The sequence below is a fragment of the Schistocerca gregaria genome, chromosome 3 (assembly GCF_023897955.1).
Source record: "Schistocerca gregaria isolate iqSchGreg1 chromosome 3, iqSchGreg1.2, whole genome shotgun sequence".
NCBI classification, from domain to species: domain Eukaryota; kingdom Metazoa; phylum Arthropoda; class Insecta; order Orthoptera; family Acrididae; genus Schistocerca; species Schistocerca gregaria.
Window position 1 is genome coordinate 885,290,080 of NC_064922.1, and position 26,390 is coordinate 885,316,469.

At 38.2% G+C, this 26,390-nt stretch overlaps 1 protein-coding gene across 3 annotated transcripts in view; it reads right to left on the reverse strand.

Annotated features, from left to right (window-relative positions):
- LOC126355072 (tuftelin-interacting protein 11) overlaps positions 1–26,390 on the reverse strand; it is a 146,741-nt gene that overhangs the window by 41,432 nt on the left and 78,919 nt on the right. For all 3 annotated transcript variants that reach the window (XM_050005244.1, XM_050005245.1, XM_050005246.1), the window contains 3 exons: positions 23,852–24,062; positions 23,155–23,344; positions 15,839–16,048 (listed from right to left, as the gene is read on the reverse strand). In XM_050005244.1, coding sequence (XP_049861201.1) covers positions 15,839–16,048; positions 23,155–23,344; positions 23,852–24,062 — 611 coding nt within the window. The remainder of the gene's footprint in view (positions 1–15,838; positions 16,049–23,154; positions 23,345–23,851; positions 24,063–26,390) is intronic.

Consider the following 26,390-nt stretch of genomic DNA (forward strand, 5'->3'; position numbering starts at 1 on the left):
AAAAGACAAGGCTCATCACCTTGCAATTTTTTTGAGAATGAATGCAATGAGTTCATTAGCTCTGGTAGGCGGATTCTTTTTTTTTACTGTAAATGTACAGAGTTTTGTTAACTGCTGTAAAGTCTGGTTTGATGCTCTTTGGGAAATTATGTTTAGTGAAACATGAGAGGTTTTAGAACCTTAACTGTTTGCTGAACCATGGACCTTGCTGTTGGTGGGGAAGCTTGCATGCCTCAGTGATACAGATAGCCATACTGTAGGTGCAACCACAATGGAAGGGGATCTATTGAGAGAGTGCACAAATGTGTGGTTCCTGAAGAGGGACCGCAGCCTTTTCAGTAACAGCAGAGGCAACAATCTGGATGATTGATTGAACTGTCCTTGTAACATCAATCAGAACAGCATCGCTGTGCTGGTACTACGGACGGCTGAAAGCAAGGGGAAACTACAGCCCCAATTTTTCCCGACGGCATGCAGATTTACTGTATTGTTAAATGATGATGGAATCCTCTTGAGTAAAATAATTCGGAGGTAAAATAGTCCCCTATTTGGATCTTGCAGTGACCACTCAAAAGGACTTCATTGTCAGGAGAAAAAAAACTGGAATTCTATGGATCAGTGTGTGGTATGTCAAGTCCCTTATCACGCTTAGAAAATTTAAAAAGGGAAATATATAGGTTAAGGTTAGATATAGTGGAAATTATACTCTGTTCATCATAAGAATAAACCCGATGTAAACAAACACAAACACAATGATTGGTCAGAAGCCGTAGCACATGTACAATGCAGTTGTTACACTCTTGGAAGTAGGTCCTATTATGTATGCCATATGTAAGTACTAAGTTACGTTAAATGAAGCTTTAAGATATTCAAATGTATTAACAGACATCAACGTATTTCTTAATCATACTTTAGACATGTAGTTTTTATTTCAAAAATTGTGTACAGTCACAGCCTCGGTACAGTTGTGCTCCGACTTTTGTGCTGTTAATTCACAGTATAGAAATGACGGGGCCTACTAACTGTTCCGTAGTGAAACGCGTGTGGAACACTGTTAAAAGTGCCAAAAAATAAGCTGTTCTTAACGTTTTTCATAAATTTACAGAGCTAATCGGCTTTGAAGTTTTGCAAGGGCTGCATTAGATACAGTTGAATTTTAACTTCACATACCCTGTATAGTTCTACCAGTAGCGTAGCAGACTGATTATTCACTGCAACTCATGGTTCCTGGGTTCAAGTCTCACCAAAGTCATTTTTTTTCTCTTTCAGTTAGAAATACCTACATCGTAATTGCAAAATTCATCATCATTTTTATGAATAATGCATGCCATTCTTCTTTTTAATTACATTATGCACACAAAATTCCTGTTTCCATTCCAAATATAAATTCTTAATTATCGATTTTTTATGAAGGACTGTTAACAAAGGTTAGCTAAATTAATAAAACACAACTACTTAATTTTTAAGGCAAAAATGAAAATCCAAATACTCTTTATTTAGACTAGGTCCGTCGTTTTATGTCACAGGTGTAGTAAATGTCACAGAAACATGGAAAACAATCATTTCCACATCATTGAGCACACCATACAAATGTTCCAATTTTACATTTGCCAGTGTACCATTACAATATGAATCCAACAGAACAGATCTGGAGCCAAGTTAAGGAATTTGTCACAAGAAATATCAAGACTATTGAGCTCCCAGATGTTCAGGAACGAACACATGCAGCTTTTTCACATGCCACTGCCGAACACTGGAGGGATACAGCGCAGCACAACATAAAAGACGAAGAGACAATGCGGTGCCTGGTTGTTTTCATGGATTCTGTTGTCGGCCGACTCGTTATCAACATAGCAGATGACAGTTCCAGAACTGAAACATATTTCTCGAACTTGGATAATGAAGGAGCTAAGATATTACCTGATGACCAACTGTAATTAATACCTTCATTGACTTCAGTACTCAACAGTATGGTGAAATCCCTGCAGTACGCCTTTGCATCACACACAGCTTGCTCAGAAGAATTACCCTGTGTGTAAGTTAGGAATTTTCATTCACTCTTGTTCGTAATTGGAATACTATGTAAGGGAAGAATGAAGGCATTTTATGCTTTCCGTCTCTTCACCTAAGAAGCACGCAGCAGTGCTGGAGTTTTTCTGAATATTATTTCATTCTTTTTAAAAATTAAATAACATTCAAAGCTTTTTTTTAATGTCTGAACTGCAACTACTCACACCATTGCAGGGTAGTTAGACTGCTGGCTGGCCAGTGCTGTCAAAGTTTAATGCACCGATAAAGCTGTTGTCCCACATTGTCGCTTAGTCTATGTGCGTGTAACACAGCATAAAACACATTATGATCGTACTTGACTGTACTGATCACAATTTGGCTTCCGCTCCACATAAAACTAAATCCAATCAGATTCAAGAAAATGCGGAAGGATACATGGCGTAATGTTTACATCAGGTTTATTTTTATGATGACCAGAGTATAGTAAACTTTGGTTGCAGGAGGAACAGGACTTCTGGTTAAGTGAATATGGGATCATAAATGCAAAATCAAATAAGGGTAATGCAGGAACAGGTTTAAAAAAAATCTGATAAGCTTCTACGAACATCATTATTGTAGCCAAGATAGACACGAAGCCCACTCCTATTATATATGTTTACATGCCAACTAGCCCCGCAAATGATGAAGAGATTGAAGACATGTACAATGAGATAAAAGAAATTATTCAGATAGTTAAGAGAGATGAAAATTTAACAGTCATGGGGGATTGGAATTTGACAGTAGGAAAAGGAAAGAGAAGGAAAAATAGTATGTGAACATGGACTGGGGGTAAGGAATAGAAGAGGAAGCTGCCTGGTAGAATTTTGCATAGAGGATGACTTAATCATCACTAACACTTGGTTTAAAAACCATGAAAGAAGATTGTATACTTGGAAGAGACCTGGAGACATTGGAAGGTTTCAGACTGATTGTATAATGATAAGACAGAAATTTAGGAACCAGGTTTTGACATTTACGGGGCCAGATGTGGACTCTGGCCACAATTTCTTGGTTATAAACTGTAAAGTTGAAGAAAATGCAAAAAGGTAGGAATTTATGGAGATGGGACATGGATAAATTGTAAAAACCGGAGGTTGTAGAGAATTTCTGAGGGGGTGTTAGGGAATAATTGACAAGAATAGGGGAAAGAAATACGGTAGAAGAAGAATGGGTAGCTTTGAGAGAGAAAATAGTGGAAGCAGCAGAGGATGAAGTAAAAAGATGAGATAATAAAAAACCATGGGTAACACTAGAGATATTGAATTTCATTGATGAAAGGAGACAATATAACAATGCAGTAAATGAAGCAGGTGAAAAGGAATAATATCGTCTCAAAAATGAGAGTGACAGGAAGTGCAAACAGGCCAAGCGGAAACAGTTAGAGGACAAATGAAAGGATGTAGAAGCTTATATCACTAGGGATAAGATAGATGCTGCCTACAGGAAAATTTAAGAGACCTCTGGAGAAAAGAGATCACCTGTATCAAAATCAAGAGCTCAGATGTCAAACCAGTCCAAAGCAAAGAAGAGAAAGCAGAAAGGTGGAAGGAGTATATAGAGGGTCTATACAAGGGAGATGCACTTGAGGGCAATATTATGGAAATGGAAGAGGATGTAGATGAAGATGTGATGGGAAATATGATACTGCGTGAAGAATTTGACTGAAAAACCTAACTCGGTACAAGGCCCCGGAAGTAGACAACGGTCCATTAGAAATACTGATAGCATTGAGAGAGCCAGCCATTACAAAACTCTTCCATCTGGTGAGCGAGATGTATGAGTCAAGAGAAATACCCTCAGACTTCAAAAGAATATAATTATTTTAATTCCAAAGAAAGCAGGTGCTGACAAGTGCGAAAATTACCAAACTATATTTTTAACAAGTCATGGTTACTAAGGCCACATCCAGGGTGTATACGTGGACAAGGAAAAAAAAATTCCTGGATTTTTCCCGGATTTCCCGGTTAAAAATACACTTTCTCCCAGGTGAAAAACACTTTTTCCATGTTACGTGACAGTATACTCCTCCTCAGCTCTGTAAAAGTCATCAACCATTTGAATGTTTATGGTTTTATATACTGACTTAGAATTTCCCGGCACTTTAGAAAACGAAACTCAGGGGGAAAAACACGTTTTGAAAGACCTTTGATGTGCAGCAACATGTACGCTGCATATTTTTGTATTGCAAAGGTATAAATTTGAATTCCACCAAACAATGCATGTCACTTTCTGAAGCATTGAAATCGAGATTGCGACGGGCAACCGCTATGGTTGCAGGTTCGAATCCTGCCTTGGGCATGGACGTGTGTGATGCCCTTAGGTTAGTTAGGTTTGAATAATTCTAAGTTCTAGGCGACTGATGACTTCAGCAGTTAAGTCCCAAAGTGCTCAGAGAAATATGAACCATTATGCGAAGCGCTTTTGTAAGGTCATAGCTCATTCACGTGATCTCGCCAGCTGATGACAGCAATAGGATATGTGATGTAGTCAGCCAATAGCAAGATCACTGTTAAGTAGCGCAAATACACAAATAAGAAAAGTTAACGGCTTAAATTAATATACATAGCATTCACAAATAATATTGGTCTCGAAGATTAATAAGTTGGAAGAGAAGCTAAGCTTCCACATATAATGTTGATCTTTTTTGCGTGTGTTACACTTTAAGATACATCACACAAATGTGCCAGTCAAATTTTTAATAACGATGCAAAAGTCTCATCATCTGGGCTCGAAATTCTTCTAATTGGTCGTCCTCAAAGAGTTGATTTTTAAATGAGAGTCAAACGCTTTGTGATTTAAGAAATTCATCGTACATTCTCACACATAGTTCATCTTGTGTAAAAGAAAATCTGCTTTGAATGTAACTCTTTTCAAACCACCATTGCAATCTTTTCCCGCAACCTGTTAGAAATGGGTTCGTTACAGCACTTGCAAGAAAGTGCCAGATAACTGGCATCACCGCACTTGCACAGCTATGACGATGCAGGAAGCCCATATGTTTGTACGTGTAAAATATTAAAAGATCTTACACTGTGTCATAAAAGAAACAAGACATCAGAGGATACTTCAAGAGCGTCGGGATTTCGCGAAACATACTAAAATGCATAATTCTGCTTAAAATGCACATCCGTATGTAAATTTTCTTGGCGTTCCAGTACTCATGTTTGGTTCTTTATTATAGCATAATGCCACACGTGCACTTGAAATGCAGCGAACAGTTGAATCTAGCCAATAGTGTGAACACTTCATTTCAAATAAATTGACTGCCTCAGTAGAAAGGATGAATAAAAGCCAAATCTCTTTAACAAACCGGCAAAAATAACTTCATTGTTCTGTTAGGCGATTAATGCTTGACTGTCAAAGGTGGAAATAAAATCTGAAATAGTAAAATATTTCAGTCTGCCGTAATTATGCGAATGTATTTTAATTCATCTGATAGCTCCCGGCCACAAAAATCCGTTTTGTTATAATTTTACGTGAGAGCAATAAACAAAGGGGAAACAACAAAATCACTGAACATAAACACAGGTCACGTGGAGACGACCCACCTCCCCACCAAACTCGGACTGCTCTGTACAGCAGCCCTGGATATACGATATTTCCAAACAGGGGCAATATTAAGTAGTGACGCCCAGCCACACTTCCGTAACCAGAAGCGGGAGATGGTACTACTCACACACGACTCAACTGTGTGTGCGCAAGAGCCTGCCCGCAAATGCTCAAACAAATCTAAACAGTTGTCACGTCACGCTCATCGGAGGCAGTTTGTTGTTATAAAGCATTGCATAGTGTTCCTAAAGCCTTTGACATACTCTACTGTTGGCAGGTGCCTGTGTGAGCACTGTTTTGTTGTTGTATATGGCACATTTCCTTTTCAACTTAAGTTCTATTTTCGTTTTTCTTTTTTCTCCCGTTCATGTTTTGTTGCTGCAGTATCATTCTGCAGTAACGGGATACAATAATATCCTTTGTTAGAGTATTGGTTCTTACCAGACAAAATCACTAAAACAATGAAAACTTCCCAGAATTCTAAACAATTATCGGGTTTTTCCCGGTTTTCTCCTGGCTGAAAAAATTCCCCGGTTTTTCCCGGATCTCCCGGTTGTCCTGGGTTGTATACACCCTGCACACCCTATGTAATCGACAAGCGATCGACAGCGTGCGACAGCTTCAGACAATGGAACACCACCGCAGGTAGGGTTACGAAAGTGTCCTACATGAGCAACGTGCATGGACTGCATGTCCTCTGCTACAACTAATGATGTTTGAATTTAAGCATGTTTGAATCTTGCTGCAGCACATGCAACAGTGAGAGCGACAGCCACGCATCTTCTCAGCAAAGCAGTGGAGCGGACGTGCCAGCAGTTATGAAATACTTATCTGATTTTAAGCAAACTATATGGTAAAAAAATTTGATTCTTCACATCTTACAGCTTGATATTTTTCCTCAATAAAGGTCAGAATTTACTTTCATTATTCGCCATAGTTACTGTTCTGCACAAAACTGAGTACATGGCTGCACAAAATTTTTAAGGGTTTGCAGAGATAAAATTACATCACATGGACTTTTCGTGTAGTTCATTTTATGCCATACATTATTGTTTATGAAATGTATATCTAAAATGTATACCTAAATGTAAAAATGTATATTTAAATTGCATTTAAAGTTGAGAGTGGAATGATATCTGTTTTTATTCTTGAGATATTGATGGTTATATCCATGGACGGATTGCTCGCAGTGTGTCCAAATCCTTTCCTGCACTTTGAGAATCAAGTGGTCGTAAAAATCGTCATATCTCAAACGATTCAAGATATTGAAATGACGTTTTTTGAAAGTGACAGTACACACAAAGGACTATTTTATCATATGATTAACACTCGATATTTTTTGTCAGACGTGAGCAGAGCAAAAACAAGACACCCTATAAATTACACCATGAGGTTTTGTCCGAATTTTCATAGCGAAACAATGAGAGAGAAACAGGCAAATGAGATATCAAAGTGACCAGCATGAGGTCTGATTTTGCATGGAGATATTTAATTGCTTGAAAGTAATCAGGGTACTTAAGGAAAACTTAATTACTGAGTTGAAGAAAAATTGAAATATTTCACAAAAAGCAACTGGAAAGCTATGTGAATGAAGTGTCAAAAAGTTCATCTGTTGAGGGCCTAGCTACTTTGCACATAAAAAGACACATCAGTGTGGAATTAAAAGTCAAAAAGGCTTCCTTCGAATCAAGTACAGTTAGGATTTTTGAGAACAGAGGATGTTAGGAAAGTGAATAAGGTGTCTGTCAATGAGGTCATGCTTTCTGAATAAAACTTTAAAATAAAAAAATGAAAGATATCGGTCAAAAATTTTATGAAATGATTTGTGTAAAAGAAATAAACAAATCAGAGAAACATTCCACGTGCCTTTGAATGATGCTCAAAATCCTGAACAGAAAATGAGGAACATTAAATGTTTCTCTAATATTTTTTATTTCATGCTTTTAGACAAATTACTTCACAAAATGTTTGACTTTCTTTCCAAAATTTTTGTATGCTTTACTTTTGAAAACTATTTAGAGTAACTGAAACACTTGACCTTAACGCTGACTGCTGATGAATTATGTTCGCAAAATTAAATATTAGTAAAATTTCACGGTTGTTCATTGTATTATTACGAATTTAATGTGCGTAATATAATGGGATAGGTGTGTATACACTTAAAGAACAAGTACTTTGGCAAGATCTTAAAAATATACTTAGCGATGCAGTGTAAACAGTATACGTAAAATTTAGTATACAGAATTGTAGCTGAGTCAGTTAAAATATAAGAAGTAGCCAGGACCCAATTCAGGTTTGTTTATTAACTACAGTTTCCAGCCAGGAATGCTACCGTTACATCACAGCCAGTTCATAGGTGCTATGCTCATTCTTTTGCATTAGTCTGTCATTCTTCCGCATTTATCAGCTGTTAAAAGTTCTTGATCATGTAAAAAACATTCGTCTTTCATTTATTGATGAGAGTCGAATGCTCCTCTGCTCATTCACATTTATTCAAAGAATTTGTCTGGTGATCTTCGCAGTTGATGATATAAATTATGAAGTTTTCCATGAAGATTCTTCTCTTTGTAAATTTCATGCATAGCATTCCTTTTCCCTTTATTTTCCTAAGTAAAGCTAGTTTTGTAGCCTTACTCTACAAATAAAGTATTCTACAGTTTAAGAGCACCATTTTATAGAGCTGGTTGGTTCTAAGCAGCCACCTTGTAGCAAGTTGTGTTCAATCGCATGCAGGACACTCAAGCTTTCTGCTCGATGCTGCTGCTTGTTGCTGGAGTGTCGTGTATCCAGATGTCGCTCACTGTCGGTCACTTCTGACATTTACATAGGACATGGCCTAACACGAATTATTTACAGACGAATGGAAAAATTGATAGAAGCTGACGTCGCAAAAGATCAGTTTGGATTCCGTAGAACTGCAGGAGCATGACCCAACGACCCCCCATAGAAGACAGATTAAAGAAAGGCAAACCTACGTTTATAGCATTTGCAAAGTTGGAGAAAGCTTATGACAATTTGACTGGAATTCTCTTTTTCAAATTCTAAACCTGGCAGGGATAAAATATAGGGAGCAAAAGCCATTTACAATTTGTACAGAAACAAGATGGCAATTATAAGAGACGAGGGACATGAAAGGGAAGCAGTGGTTGAGAAGGGAATGAGACAGGGTTGTAAGCTATCCCCGACGTTATTCAATCTGTAAAATGGACAAGCATTAACGAAAAGCAAAGGAAAAATTGAAGTAGTTTTTAAATCCAGAGAAAAGAAATAAAAACCTTGAGGTTCGCTGATGGCATTGTAATTCCATCAGACACAGCAAAAGACTTGGAAGAACAGCTGAACGGAACAGACAGTGTCTTGAAAGTGGGATATCAGATGAACATCAACAAAATCGAACTGAGATAATGGAATGTAGTCAAATCAAATCACGTGATACTGAGAGAATTACGTTAGGAAATGAGACACTTAAAGTAGTAGATGAGTTTTGCTGTTTGGGTAGCAAAATAACTGATGACAGTCGAAGTAGAGAGGACATAAAATGTAGACTGGCGAAAACATGGAGTTTCTGAAGAAGTGAAATTTCTTACCATTGAGTACAGATTTAAGTGTAGCCATGTATGGAAGTGAAAGATGGACGATAAACAGTTCAGACAAGAAGAGACTAGATGCTTTCAAAATATGGTGCTACAGAAGACTGCTGAAGATTATATGTGTTGATCACATAACTAATCAGGAGATAGTGAACAGAATTGGGGAGAAAACGAACTTGTGAAACAACTTGAGTAGGACACATTCTGAGGCATCAAGATTAACCAACTTAGTACTGGAGGGAAGCATGGATGATAAAAATCATAGAGGGAGACCAAGAGATGAATACACTAAGCAGATTCAGAAGGATGTAGTTTGCAGTAATTACTCGGAGATGATGAGGCTTGCACAGGATAGAGTAGCATCGAAAGCTGCATCAAACCAGGCTTTGGACTGAAGACTAAAACTAAAAACAACAACAACAACAACAACAACAACTTATAGTAACTTATAGATCAATTTCACCCACTGTGTGCTTAACTGTTTTGGGCAAAAGCCCATTAGTACTTTTACATATTTTTGTTCGGTTTGTAGTGGCCTATGGCCCACAATAAAGTGCAAAAGCCCATTAGTATTTTTACATATTTTTGTTCGGTTTGTAGTGGCCTATGGCCCACAATAAAGTAATGTAAATTACAGATCGAATTCTCAATTTCTCTAAGGACAGAAGCCCGTTAATCTTTCTTAAAATCATATTTGTGGTCTGAGGCCCAATTGCTTTATAAGTATATTTGGTTAAATATTAGGTGGGTAAGAACCTTGCTGACATTTAGTTCTTTTAACAGGCAGAAGTCCACTGCATGTGTATACCTGCTTGGGCGGAAGTCCGTGGTGTTTCTAGAATTATTAGTGATTTCATAACTGCGTAGTGCTTAACTATATTAGGAACCAAAGTACCTGCACAAGAACCAATGTATGCAAAACTTGAAGTTATTGCTGTGCAAATAAGATTTGTAAAAAAAGATTCAGTGGCTTACAACATGAGGATCTCTCTACCATACCTTTGCTGTGCAAATACATACCTTGGCACTGAACAATTAAGAGAAATTATCATTAGTCAGTGGGTTAGGTAGTTAAAGGATTTTTATCAGTTCCATTGTAACATCTTCCTGTGTGTTTGTAGCATCCTATATCATCGGAGCAAGAAGGAAATATAATTCGTAGCATGAACTGCAATTAGAGGGGAAGCGGAAGAGAACAGCCTGGCTGAGTTGTGCCAGTGGCTGTGGGGTGCATTGGATGAGCCAATTACCATCACTGCACAAACAGTTGGAGACGTGAGCAGTGTATGCACTTCCTTACTGGGTGTGGTTGAAGAAAGTGTTGATTTGTTAGAAGGTACCTCCCTTTCTAACTAATGAGTATTTTTTTAAGCTGCAGGCAGCTGATGAGACATTGCCTGATTATGTTGACCAGGTGTGGACGGCAATGGTTGCCCTCTGTATGGATATAGCAAAAGTGAAACAGTAGTGATTGTTCTGGAGAGCATACAACCACAAGACCAATTGTAGGTAATGTTTATTCATTTTCTGACCTACAAGAAATAATAGTCAGTGTGGAGAATGTTAAGCATGTTGATAAGAAACTGGGAGGGGGGGGGGGGGGGGGGGCAAGAAGGGTAGAGGGAATTCAGGTAACACAACAACAGCTGATGCCAGAGGCTGGCATGAGGACAGGATACCTACTTAGCACCACATGACTGTCACACAATGTGCAGAGTTAACATAACGTCAATAACAATTTGTCCATTTTATTTGGACTGTTGAGCTCCGTGGCCGTGGATAATGATATTTCACTGAAAAAATACGGCAACCAGCCACTTTTTAATGCTTTTTTTTATTTACGCCAATATGCATTTCGGGTTTGCACCCATCTTCAGCTGGCAAATTACATGGATCTTCAGTTACTACAGCAGTACAATCTCAACAGCAATTTGGATGCTGCAGCAGGCCTGTGCAAAAGCAACGACTCCAATCATTTACTTCAATTTCGCGAGTTTAAAGTCACACACACAACGTGTTTTCTGCCTTATCTTCTGAACCAGTGTACGGATTGAGTCAGGTAGTAGTGTATCATTTGTCGATCGTGAATGGTATAATATGAGTACACATATTGCCAGTCTGGCACATCTACAGTAGGTTGAGGAGGATGGCTGATCCATTTAGAGCAACACCTTAGAGGTCATTGGGCAGGTTTGCATCAAACATAGAATTGCGAAGTACACGTGGCCATGAAGAGTTTTAGCGGTTGAGCACCTGACTCTGAAAATGTTACTAGGTTGTGATTTCTTGGTGTGTTCTCAGAATGTACTTGATTATGCCTGCAAGGAGTATTATTTTAAATTTTGTCTTGTCAAAAGGGTTACATTTTGTAGGCATCAAAGTTTATTTAATGTGTGTCATGTGCAAGACGAAGGGTCAGGGTTCAATGTCGGGCACTTGCTGGAACCTAGAGCAAAGCAATTGCTTGGATTGCTAGATCAGTTTCCAGATGACTTAACCAACAGCTTAGGAAAGAGAGAGAGAGAGAGAGAGAGAGAGAGAGAGAGAGAGAGAGAGAACGCTATGTAAGAGTATGAACGAATAATTAAAGGACAAAGTTATCAGGCAGTCGGTCTCCCCAACTGCACTATTCAGCGAATTAGCTGGATCATAGGAGTTGGGTCTTCGTCAACCAATGCAAAATGGGGAGAATAGCATGGTGTACAACGTGAATCTCAGCCTTCCATTTTGACACTGTGCATACCAAAGAGTGAGAGAAGCAAATGGCTGACACACTAAGCCACATGTTCTGTCAGGAAGTTGGGAGGGGAAGCAGAAGATGAGCCAGAGGCATTGATACCTGCAGGTGCTGCGAGGTGCCCTGTTGCCAAGTGGCCGCTGCTGTACTGAACAAAATCCCTGCATTCTTCTGTGATCTTGAGCAAGAGCAAGAAATAGCTGAGGAATTAACTGCCATATAAAAATAATTTACTGAGAGGCATCCAGTGAACATGTATTCGATGGAGGAAGGGATACTCACTCTGTTATGCATTGGACATGATGGAAAAGTGATAATCTGCCTTCCCAGGGGCTTGGTCTGGTCGTTTTTAGATATTTTCACCAATCATTGTGTGGCGAGCACTTGGGTGTCCATAAGATGCAGATGAAAATTAATGAGCACATAACAGTGAAGGGCATGAAAGCTGAATTCCAGAAATTAGTGGTTAGGTATGAGGAGCATAAGTGAGGGGCACCCCAACATCAATAACAGAAGGACCCTCTTTGAGTTCACTCATGAGTTCCACCCATTAACAAATTATTTATTGATTATCTTGGCCCACAACAGTGCACCAAAGATGGTAATCATTTTGTGTTTACAGTTGAAGGTACATTTGTGTGGTTCCTGTGGCTTATCCCAAACAAAAGGACCATGATGGTGATAAGCATTCAGAATCAATTCAACCATTTTTCTGAGCTTACACAGCTTGCTACGAAGTGCCAAAAGACCCCTCCCAAGTTGATTGAGATTTAAGATCAACACCCCACTGAGCAACCTCTGGTCCTTCAATGACCTAATGTGTGTGTTGACCCCAGCGATCTGAGGGTTAAGTGGGACGCAGTGGGGGGATAAACTATTCTTGGCCACCAAAGGGAAGCCTGCACTCCTAATCGGATCATGAATGTGGCACCAATGGTGGTGAATGACAAGGTGTACATGAGGAATGTGTGGGGCCAGAGTAAAGGGAGAAAACGGGTATAGGTGAAGGTGTTCTCATGACATGTAGGCACATGTGAGGCAACTAAAATTCCATCTCCAGTGAGCATCCTGGTTGAGGACCTGCAAACCCATCGAAAGACCTGAAGTCACTTAAGTCAGTTCAAGCTCAGTGGCAGGGAAGAGAGAACTGTTTTGTAAGTGATGTGAAGCTGGAGTGTCCCCCAAGCAAACCTGTATCACCACCATATCAACAACATTAGTGGTAAATTAACAGTATCACGGCATACTGTAAGGTGTATTCAACAAATAGGTCTGTCCTGTAAGTTGTACGAACAGCAGCTTGCCCATAAAGCGGAGATGATGAGTCGAAATAAGCACAACAAAAAGAGGCTACCTGTGAAACCAGTAGTGATTTACAAGCTAAGTTGCAACCATTGTGCCGTATTCTATGTAGGCATGACAACTAACAAGCTGTCTGTCCACACGAATGGCCACCAACAAACTGTGGCCAAAAAACAAGTGGACCGCCCTGTTGCTGAACACGCTGCCAAACATGATATCCCTCATCTCAATGACAGCATCACAGCTTGTGCCATATGGATCCTTCCCACCAACACCAGCTTTTCTGAATTGCTTACTTTCCCTGCAATACATCCTACATTCCCGTAGCCCTCCTGGCCTCAACCTTCGTTAGTCTCTGTCTTCACCCATCCAGACACCTCCCTGTTCCCATTCCAGCACTAAGCCGTCATTTCACCACCACACACAGTCTCTTAATTTCTTTTTATTTCTCTCCTTTCCGCTACTTAACTCCCCCCTCCCCACCTTCTCTCCTGCCCTCCATCTAAACTGCAGAACTTCACTGTCCGCCAACCCACCATACTATCCCTCCCCCTCCCCATCCCAGCCTCCTCCTTACCCCCACCCAGTCGCCACTCCCATCATGCACTGTGCTACTGCTCGCAGTGTTGTTTCAGTTGTCTGAGACAGCAGACGTGTGTGCAAGTTGTGTTTGCGTGAATGTGTGTGTGTGTGTGTGTGTGTGTGTGTGTGTGTGTGTGTGTGTATATATTGCTGACAAAGGCCTTAATGGCCGAAAGCTATAATTGTGTGAATTTTTTTTTTTTTTGTTGTGCGTATTGCGACTCAGCATCTCCACTATATGGTGAGTAGCGACTTCCTTCCCTAATATTGTTACATTCCATCCTGGATTTTCCATTACTTGATTCGAGCTTGTCCATAAACTGTCACCAGCAGACAAGTCAGAACACACTACCTTGTACAACGAAATTGACAAACTACTATGAGATGGTGAAGTTGCTGACTCATAATATCCTGTGAACGAGGTAATATTTCAGGTTGATCATCATCATAACAGTAAGATCTAGGGTGCAAAAAACCCTCATGGAATTGTGAAACATGAGGCATCTAAAGAGAATATGTTTTGCTTGATGAGCAGATACAAATTGTATGGGCTCACCGAATTTAAATCCCAATTACTTCTTTTTTTACAGCCCATCATGAATGTTTGTCTGTGCTCCTCTTCATAACATCAACTGAATAATTTGTGGAACTGCATATTTTATGGATTCTGAGTGAGTAAATGAAGATATGTTGGGATGAAATGGTCTACCATCGAGACATCTGCTGTGTCATCCAGAATGTTTGCAAGTAGCACCAGCAATTCTCGGATGAACACTGACAAGGTTTCTGGTAGCAAATGCATGAACTATATAAAGAGTTCTCAAACTTTCAGAGAACAAACTTATGAACTTTGTACACTCCCATATATCACTATGGATTTTGTATGCCACTTGAAAAAATAAGACATCAGCTGGATGTTCACACAAGCTTTTCTGTATAGCCATCTACTTCTGTACGGGCATCTTACAGAGCCCGTTTGTAAAGCTATTAATTTTTCTAGCTGTTAAACAAAATTTTAAGACACCACACCATTAAAAATTAATTTTCAAAAGAACAATCAGTACGTCCCATCAGGAATTAAACTATAGCAGAGATTAACCAAAATATATAAAAATGTCTGTGCACAATCCAGTGAGAGACGCAGACTGCAAATGTTTCTGTAGTTCTATACCATTAAATTTAATAGTCTCTGAACTGTTATGGGGAAAGTAGTGGCCTCGTGTGGGGCAGGGAGGGGAAGGGGAGGGGCAAGGGGAACAAGCTCCAACTACTCATGTAATGCTGGCACTGTACCATATGGATTGTGCTTCGTTCTGGGCTTCTTTATAGAAATTACAGACAGGTATAAGAAATGCTTCGCTGTATCATTTAAGTGGAGAATCTAGAGTACCATAAGTGATGGACCTAGCTTTATTTCATTACCCATTTTAAACAAAAAACCTACATGATAATCCTCTGCATAATGTATAGGTTGCACATGTTGCAGGGAGTGATCTGTCATGGTAAACAGGAAATTTTCTGCAGCCAAGCTTGCTTGGTATCTTGGCTGCAGAAGATTTCCTAATCCTCATGTAATGGCTCTAGAATGCTACACACAGTATTGGTTATATTACATTACTAAGGGTGGCAGCAGCTAAGCTAAACATTAAACTCCATTGCCACAAAGTCTTATGACGTCCACTGTTTCAAAATTATGGAGCCCATCAATAAAGGAAAGTATGACAAATTGCAATTGTTTTAAGAATGATATTTACAACAGTTTATTGCAACACAAATGCACCAGTATCCACATCTCTGATTTGGAAACTGAAGATCGCATAAACTTCGGCATTTTTGTCAGATTCTATCACATATTGCTGTGTAAATAGAACCCTGCGTGAAAACAAATACATAAGAATAAAAAGAAAAATTTGTGTTAATATGATCACTAAATGTACATAGTGACAAACTAATCCATGATGGAGACACTGCACAAACAATAGACTCTCAACTTTCCAAAGTGTTGTTAACTTAAATCTAATATACTAACCTGCACCTCTCTGAAGCATGCTGCTGCTTTATCAAGGGTCAAACTGCTTCCATCCTTAAAAGCATCATCAATCATTGTCAAAAGGGCTTGTAGTTTTTCTATTTGCTGCTCCTGATCTTTTACTTTCGATTTAAGTCTATCTTTTTCCTGAGTCATAACAACCAGTTGATCTTTTGTGTAACGCAATAGATGATCATTCTGGATTATGTCCTGCATGTTGGGAAGAAAACATATACTATCAGTTTCTAGAGCTCATAAAACTATGGAAGCTCATTAGCAAAGTCTTGTTAAGCTATCTGTATCTGTGTATTGGCCTCCTCTTCAGTTGTAGTTTGTCATCAAGCAGATCATACCAACTACGCTACAGAAGGAAGTTCTGTTTAGTTTACAAAGTAGTGATACACAACAAAAGAAAAGTAATAAATAAACATAGAAAATGATATCCACATAATATAAAGAAAATTATCCACGCAATATTAACTGCAGAATTAGAATCATACGATTTCTCTATTGGAATAACACATTTAAAGCTATGAGTCTGCGGTCAGAGGACTCGCATGTGACTACAACAGAGAATTGCTATCCTCTTCTATTCTATACTACACACTTATAATGCTTAGGGACCGGAAAACATAGCATCTATTTCTGTCACAATTCACATCTATTTTTTGCTCAATTAGCATCTATTTTTGTCGAAATTTGCATCTATAATCTTTGTAAATGATCAGACACACAAATTTAAAAGGTGGCACTACATATGTTAAGACACAAATTATCATATCTTTGAAACTGACTGTTAGCAAAAGTGCTGATTGGGAGCTTTCTGACTGGAATGTTTGCTTTTGCAGAAACTTCAACACCTTTTTCCTCCACAATGGCCTTTGTTTTCTTCGTTTGGCTGTATTTAAGCTTTCAAAAATGATTGTTCTGTTGAAAAGCAGCAGAATTTTCCTCACCAGTTAAGTAAACATGTCTCTAATATATGATGTTTCTGGGCATTATTTGTTCTTTTCCTGCCCAATTTGAAAATTGAAATATCTGCAGACCACTAATTTCGACCTTTTGTGGGCATTCATAGCCCTACAACCCATGATTAACAACGCTACAGATAGAACTGACAAAGCATTTAGCATAGAAGCTGGACAGAACTTATGGCACTCGATTCTAATGTTGGGGTAGAATTTTGGCACCATCAAGAAATATTACAGTCGCCCCCCCTCCCCCAAATGCTATAACACAGAAGGCAGGTGCTATAGGCTGTTGTTGCAGGTGGCCATGAGCATAAACAGACAGAATTTTGACTGCCACAGGGGAAGGAGCTGTGCAGGGAAACAAATCCCACCTCCATTTCACTGAGCAGCAGCCTACAGCAGAACTGACACATTGTCACAGGGATCACCAACCTCTTCAGGTGTTGTAAAGGCCGTAATCCTAATCTGTGATGGACCCGGATGAGTTACTTCACTTATTTCAAAAGAAGAAAAGAACATAATGAACAATAAACAACACAAAGCATTCATGGACGGCTATCGTGGATGTTGACGTTGGCATGGTACTGTTGACGTATTTCAGGCCTGGCCTCTAGCAGTAGTATTTAATGCAACTACAGTTCAAAGCATCTGCCACCTAATTTGCCACATTAAAATTGTCTGCATTATATTATATTTTGAGCTTTATCTAACAAACAAACGTACGTGTTTCTTTCTTAAAATGCTAGGTCCCACAGCTGAGTAGTCACATAGCATTATGTGACATGTATCTTAAACAGACCATACAACCATACACAACTGGCATGGTGCACTGATACATCATTGCGTTTGTACACTCCCCTCCTCCCCCCCCCCCTCCCCCTCTCCTCCACATTATCTTTCCAAATTGGGCTTCGCCAATAATTACTTAAATTTTCAATATTGTATATAGAAAATAAAACTATTTCAAATTATCTCTGATAAATAGCCCATCTGGATACAATTCACTATAGAACAGCATCTATTAAGTAATTTCTCATTTTCGCCTTCCGAGGCAGAATTTGCATCTATTTCGCGTTTATGGCAAAATGCAAATTTTTCCGGTCCCTAATATTACTTCACTGTTATTGAATCACAAAGCTCAAAAATTCATATGAAATTAACTATTCTTAACAAAATATAAATTCACTTGAAAAACTGTAAAATTATAAGAAGAATGATTACCGAGTACTTTTCTTCAGGAGGTGAAGTCTTTTTTAGTAGTGCTGACAGAAACATAGAAATGTACCAAAAAACTCTCATAACTTTCTGAGTTTCTTTTCCAGGGAGGAAAGAGGGCAGGATTGGAGATAGTCAGAACAGCATGGCAGGTACCTCATATCAGAAGAATAGAGGGACCTACCTGTTGTTAGGATAACAGGAGACAAAGACCATTGGTACTCATACATGTGTCTATCGGCAGCTACAAGAATTTTGTCTCCTGAAGAACACTACTGGCAAGTAATTAGACTCATAATTATACATAGTATTTATAGGATAAAAGGCAGTAATCTCTATGTTTGTTTATTTCTTTCATCTGTATTACTACTGCTTATTTAATGAATAATGTTTTCCTTTTTTAATTAAACTTATTTATGCTTGGTGTATGCAATAAGGAAACGCAAGATTATCTCACACTGAAATTTGTTAATGCATCTCCAACACCATAAGCACCAACATCACCACCATTGCCCCTCATAATCATCAAGTCTTTAAAACACACCTGCCTCACATTTAGCAGCCAAATTCAAAAACTTATGCACTGGATCAGTGCTCACTCACATTTGGGAACACATTTTCCATAATTACAGAAAAAACAGTTATGAAATAAATTATAATTCAGTCAAGAGACTGCATAATGTTCATGGTTTTGCTGTATATATTGCACGCAGAATATAAACAATTGTACAGCAATAGACAGCTTGCCCAAGACCTATGTCTTCATGGTAATTTGTACAGGACAAATACAGAGGTGCTGAAATGGAACTCAGGATCAAGTGACAAAACATAAAACAAGCACGATGGGAAGGAGAAAGGATTAAAACATGTACAATCTAAAAGCAATGATTAATTGTAAAATTGAAGAGCCACAAAAATACTTGAAGATGAATGCACATGGTAACAACACAGGAAGGAGTAATGAAAATTCTGAAAAGACAAAACTAAAGTGCAACATGAGTACAGGTACACACCATTCGCACTCCTTGCAAGAAGTGAACTGTAGAGTTCCTCATTTGTTGTAGACTCATTTCTTCAGGTCTCCTTTCAAACTAAAATCCTTCCTCTAATTGAGAAAGGAACATGTAAAAACTGTCTCTCATCTGTACCTAAGTTCAATATGCCAGCCTCTAAAGTATTTGACATTGGTGTAGCAAAAGAAGGTTATTTCTTTAATTAATTAAATACTTGATTTTCATCGAAGTACACACTTTGTGTATCATCTCACCTCAAGAATAGCTAACACCAGAATAAAAACTTACAAAGCTTTTCCAGGCTATGTTGTTAGTAGCACTGCAATATTTTCTTACACCTTTCAAAATTAGATTCTTATACAGCTGTTTTGTTCACTGAGAACATCCAGGAACAACAAAGTCCCACATCATGAAAGCAGGGATCTAGCAAGCTGTGTAGCATCATACCTAGTCAGGCAGGTGTACTGAATTAAATGGGGTACAGTTGCTAAATCCATGAGACCCTACAGTTTTATCTGCATAATGAATGGTTTATCTGCAGCACTCCTTGTGAATCACCTGGTTTATTAGTGCAGCTCTGAACAGTTTGTCGTCTTCTGAACATTGAGAGCTTCTGTCGGGGCAACAAACAGGTTGAATGCCTATAAATGACACTGATGTCCTATCAGCAGTCTTCACCAATATGGTGTCAACACAGAATTATGTCCATTCTACTGAAACCTGCTTAGGCACATATGTTTCCATTGACAACAAGCTGATTCTGAAGTCAGCATGACCATTCCAAATCCACAATGTCAAATGCACTTTCTCAACAGCAGCAATGTTTTGACTAGTTGATGGATCTTCCAGAATGATAGTCACCCTAAACAGATAACCCATTTTCTTTGAAATTTTTGGTTCACTAACTGCACAACACTCACTGTATCACACTGAATACAGCTCAGTGAATATTTCTCTGTGGATCCCTAAGTAATACAAAGAACTTGATGCAGTATCAGGAGAGAGAGAGAGAGAGAGAGAGAGAGAGAGAGAGAGAGAGAGAGAGAGAGAGAACATGGTGCTATGTAAAAAGAAAATAAAGCAACCATTTAAAAATCATCGGCATCCAAATATGCCTGTACACAGACATTATTACTGCCATGTCTGGTTTAGCACTAGCATACACATAGAACTTCACAATTTCAAATCCATAAGATTCCTATCATTCTAACAAGTAATACGCCAGTACAATAATCAATATTTTGTGAAAACTCTGTTTTTATTTTAATTTTTTTGGATGCTCGCTGTGGTTATCAGCACATAAGAAGATTAGAAGGGCAGCCACCGCTGGAAAAGTGAGTAGTAGCCTTGTAAAATAGCCAAGAAAGAAAAGCGGCTATGTATGATTTTGTTTAGTAACTCTTCAATACAACTGATTTATTAGATGTATTATAAAAGTCATGTTCCCAGAGTCATTAAAAGTACTTGAGCAGGCAATTTCTTGAGGGAGGCTCAACTTGTATACTAACTGTAAATTTTGTTGCATTAAATAAATATAATATTAATGTTGATAGTCATATATGTATAATCTTGTGAAATGCGAAAGTTGGTGGGAGATGGTCTGAAGAAACGAGCTTCCTGGTTCCAATTAGTGTGAGGTATCAGATTCTTGAATAAAATAAAGGTGCATGGAATTAATAATTGGATTTCAGAAATTGGAAAATGCATCAACAATTTGGTACAGTGAACCTGGACAATGAAAAGGCAAGCACTTAAGGGTGAGAGGTTTTATGAAATGGACCAATGGAAATGAAGATCACAATACGTATTTAAGAAAAGCAACAGACAGATGAAGAAACTGAAAATTTCAGGGAGAGGATTTCAACTAATCACGGAATTATAGAAAATTATAGCTCGTGTCTCAATGAAAACACCACAGAGAACTAGAAGCTGAAAGCAATGAAACAATGACTACCTGAAACCTGAAGTCACCAGATGCCAGAAGCATTAATCAACTATCTCATATGGTACATTAACTACAATTTATGCAATTTTAAAATTTTTTTACAGTGTCATAAATTCCTGTTTTCCAACCATTAGCACACAACATTTACATGTTTTTCAATATGCTAGATCTTACAGTTTATTTCAATTCCATTTCATTTTTCTTAAATGAGTAAGAACCTATGAGTTGTTTAATGTTACCAGAAACACCTGCTTTTGCATTTTTGATGGGACTTGAAAAAAAGAAAAAAGTAAAATGTGGGAAATAACTTTTTAAGTGGCAAAACTTAGATACAGGATCTCCCCCTCCTCCCTTTGCATTTTCATAGTTTGTATATGATACGTGCATGTAATAGGCATCAAAATATTCGCCATGGACTTTTTTATTATAAAAAAAAATTATCCAAATTTTTTACTATGGTTAGTTGCTGATGGAACTGAAACTGGTAATTGTCTGGGATGTAGAAAGAATTGATTTAGTTTCAGCTACCATAACCAATGTTTATGGAAAGCCTGCAACTCTGTTATTCATTATTTAAATAATAAAACACTTCTCCAGTTATGTATATTTTCAAATTTAGTGCAACACATATTGAGAATTTATTCTCACTGCCAAGTGCAAATATTTATGTGTGTGTGTGTGTGTGTGTGTGTGTGTGTGTGTGTGTGTGTGTGTTATCTTGCATCTCTTGCACTGCAGTCATCTTTTTGAGGTCACAAGGTGTACTGTACCTCTTCCACTACATAAAAAACCACACACACATGCAAACCATCACTCACACTGCTTCTTTGTGAAACATCACAAAAATACTTACAGAAATATTTACACTTGATAATGAGAACAAATTCTCGAAACCTGTCATGCTAAGCATGAAAAAATACATAACTGATGGAAGGTTCAAGCTACTCCCATCAGCAACCATGCCAAGCAGAGGGGTAGCCGGAGACAAAGCAGGAATTGTTCGGAATTTACTGATCTAGATCTGCTGAGTAGAGCACCCTGGTGTCAAGAAACATAATCACATAACATTTGTAAACACTTCTTAAAGGCCAATGCCATGCCAGTGCATTTTTTGTCAATTACTTCAGTTTTTTTCTCCAAGGAAACTGTCCCATAAAGCATAAATTGCTCAAAAATTGTAAAACAGTGATGCATTAGAAAATTGTAAATGTGTTAATAGGTGTGAATTAACACTGTGAATATTTGAAACTTGGCTGGAATGATAAAAAATTTTGTAAATGGTGGGATACCGTTAATTCCGGGAACCTAAACGTGGGGTTATGCTGTTTGTGACAACAATCACATTCTTTAAATAATCCACCTATGAAAGGAAAGTATTCTATCCCTGAATTTCAAAGTGATGCCCTTAAAGGATGTTGTAAAAAAAAACTGACCTACAGCTGATGTGCATAAACTTGCAAGCAACAGTGTGAAATTCAAACTTTTTTAGCTACTTACCATTATTTTAATGAATAGCAAGAAAAACTTAACTGCTATGAAACAGATTTGATCAGTAGCTGTCAGTCACTGTTTTATAATTTGAAGATATTCACAAAAAACAGTGAGAAAGATACTGGAGAATTTAGCATTTGAACCAACAGTGAATTATTGGATGATCATAGAGAAAAGATACGATATAATTATGGAAAATTATTAAAGGCAACAATTAGCACTTTAGAGGAGAAAAATAACCAGAAATGTCACAATGAATTACTGTCATCACTTCTGCTTGCAAATGCTTTATATAGTTTGTGAATTTCATTCTCTTATTTTTCTGTTAGAACTACAATTCTCTCAAGCAACATAAAATCAGTCATCCTGTACAAAGTCACAATGGAGGAAGTTTTCAAAGCAAATAGATTAGTCTTTGTTAATCACATTTCCTCAAATACACCTAGAGTGATTTGGGAAACAGTAAGAAAGCTGACTCACAATCTGCAACTTGAATTTCAAATGTGATTCTACCAGTTATGGCTCCTTGTCTTGTGGCTCTGTAATATGCCTATCAGATATTATTCAGATTATACTTTCTTTGCTGGTTGTCTTACCTGTCAGAAGGTAAATAATAAGTTCACTTTTCATATTTCCTTTTGAGCAAACCAAGTAACAAAGAAGGAAAGTTCTTCAACTTACCTGTTCACACATATCCAACAGCAAATTGAGGTTGTGTTGGAGCTCAGGCAAAGCAAAATTTGTAAATGCCTTGTCTTTTCGTACCTCCAGTTCTTCTGATGGCCTCTGCTGACCGGCAATTGCATGGTAGCCTGTTAGCACCCTCTGCTGTGGTCCGGTCATATCGATCACTTTCACCTTGCTGAATTGACTGTAAGAGAAAAATATTGTTATAAGTACAAATTGCACAAGTGAACACAAACTGCTAGAAAATATAACCAGAACTATGTAGCACTACCATTAAAAATGTTGAAAGAAAGAAATAAAGTAAAAAACTGAATTCTTTCTGTAACTAATCATAATAATGTTATATATTTCATTGAGTGAAAATGTTTTCTGGAGGAAAAGCAACCAAGTATTGCAACAACATTGTTACAAATACAAACTCTGTCACCTCTTAGGATTTCATTCTTACTGAAAAAGCCAATAATCAAATAAACCAAAAAGCCCATCCCAAATACAAGGATAGAAAACAGGTGAGAACATGAACTTGGTGTCATAACATTAGCAAATATAATGTGCTGTAAATTCTGTTATTACAGCCTAATTGTCACATTAATCACCACAAGCAATGCGGAAAAATATGCACATGCTGTGGCCCAAACAAGAATTATCTGTGAGTTTACAGTTCTCCTTATGAGCGATAACAAGTGCTGACCTGTAATCCTTCCTGATCGAGGGCTGGGTCTTACCCTGCTCCAATACATCGTCCACACTTTTGTAGACATAGCGGATACGCTTCTTGCTCCCAGCGTCCTTCCGCCTCCACTGTGAGAGCTTCTCCCCAAACTCTCTTTCTTCTTCCTCTTCCGAATCAACGACCTCAATAGATTGCTGTTGGTTCTTCCCTTTTTCTGGTCCATATGCACCTATTAAAAAAAATATATGTATATATGTTGAGACAATCTCTCTTGGCTTCAGACAGACTGAATTGGAGCTGCTATTACGACTAACTAAACATAAAAAAATGTGTGTGTGTGTGTGTGTGTGTGTGTGTGTGTGTGTGTGTGTGTACGTGCACATGCGTGCATTAATTTTACAACATAAAAAATGTTACACGATTGTTTCAAATAAAGAAACATGTCTCATCCTTTAACTGTGGTCAGGTAGCAGCATAAGTAATTAAAATGTGTGTTGTTTATGGAGTCTTTTTTTCTGCTTCAGTTGGTCAGAACAAAAGTAGGTTTAGTGTGGTAGGGAAGGGAACAGAAGATTGCTGGTGACAGGATTCCACTGCATGTGGCCACCATATGGCAGAGAGATGTAGAACAGGTGAAGCCTACTCACCACCAGAACTTATAAGTTACAGCTTGTGAATCTGTAAATGATCATATTAACAGGTTATGCCAATACGACCAATATTTTGATAAGTCAGTAGTCTCTGGTTAGAGTACGGAACAAGGAAATCAGTGTATAGGAAACTGAGACAGCCACTCCCAAGTGTGAGAATACATAGAAAGCCAGTAGTCTGTGTGCTGACAAGATTTTGACACACACACACACACACACACACACACACACACACACACACACACACACACAGAGAGAGAGAGAGAGAGAGAGAGAGAGAAGATGCAATAATGCCAGTCTATCTCACATGATTTTAAAGAAACTATTCAGTAAAGAAAAATTATTCTTTTGCAATTTATAGTGTCATTCATCAGCTTGTGGTGAACTGCTAGTTTTTAATAATGATCATAACTATTGCATATTTCAAAATTAAGTACTCCACAGCAGAAATTCGAGTAGTTTGCAATGCAAAATAGGTCATACACGGCTATGTAGAAAATGTCTCTAACATTTTATTTAAACTTGGGAGGAGATCTGTATCTATCAGCAATCCTGCCACCTATAAATTAGCTGTACATTTCACCAAAGATAAGTTGTCACTAATTATTACTTTATTACAGTTTAAACATGTGGTAGTACTTTTTAGTTTACTGTAAAGCTCGGGACAGGTGTGATAAATGTGAATGCTGCCATTGGTTAGTTACTACAGGAGAAACATGTCTGGACTGTGAAATGAGGTTTCACTGGAAAGCCAGTAAAGTATCAGATGAGCCTCTCCTGCAGAGATGTAGATTACGTAGTTGAGACAAGAGAATCGTGGAGCAGGGGAGAAAGGTTTTTGATCTTCATGTATAACTGAAAATGGTGTATTTTGAATTAAATAGGTTGAATGGGGAAAGAGACAATAGGAGCTGGTAAAAGGTAACAATTAACAGGCAAAAGGAGAAAATCTCAGACATTATACTTCAAATGGTTAACAATCAGTTTGACTTGTCACCTGAAATACAAGAGCCTCAACCAAAACAGAGTGAAGCAGAGTCATAGGAAGAACTTTAAGCCTAGGTTTGTAGAAAATTCAAGTACAAAGAAAAAGATTTCTGCTACTATGCAGTTGTCACAAAGTGGTGTAGGCCGAATGCTACGGAAAACCTTGGTGTAGAATAACAGGTCACAAGCACTGTGAAACCTACTACCAAGTTTAGCCAGGTGACAGATTTTGATGGAGAGGATCAGGTACTCATAGAAAGAGCAGGAGACAGCCTGGCTGGCAACTTACAATATAGCATTAAAGGTGACTTGAAGGAAGACAGGAACAGGAACAGGAACAGCAACAGCAAACAGTCATGTGGGTTTTGTGGAGGTTTTACAAGTGCCATGGCTGCGGCTGTCAGCTGTATCAGCAGAGAACTGAGTGGATTGTCTCATATCCATCCCATTACTGTTGCGGCAATTGGGAGATGGGGATACATAAATAATGGAGGGGGAGGATAGATTATCTGAGCATCTTGCAGAAAGTGCAAGGGTGGCCACAAGCACACAATGCAAAATTCCTGTGATTATTGGAGCCAAAGGGGCACATTCTTTTTAGGTTTGAGTCAGGTTACAGACAGACAGTACTGAAAGACATTAAAGCAGAACAGACCCACAATGAATGCAAGAGTTCCCAGGAAACTAAATTTAATGTTTCATCAGTACATTAGGGTGTCGGAAATCAAGAAAGATGAGCTTCTTGTATGCCTAGCAGATGTGGAAAATTCTGAGGTAATAGATATTCTGCACCTCTCTGAACATCATGTAACTACACCAATGGAGAAGTTAAATATAAGGGATTTCAGATTTGCATCATTTGTGTATACCTAGTCAACATGGGAAAAGGAGTTGTAATGTATGTAAAAGATGGACATAAA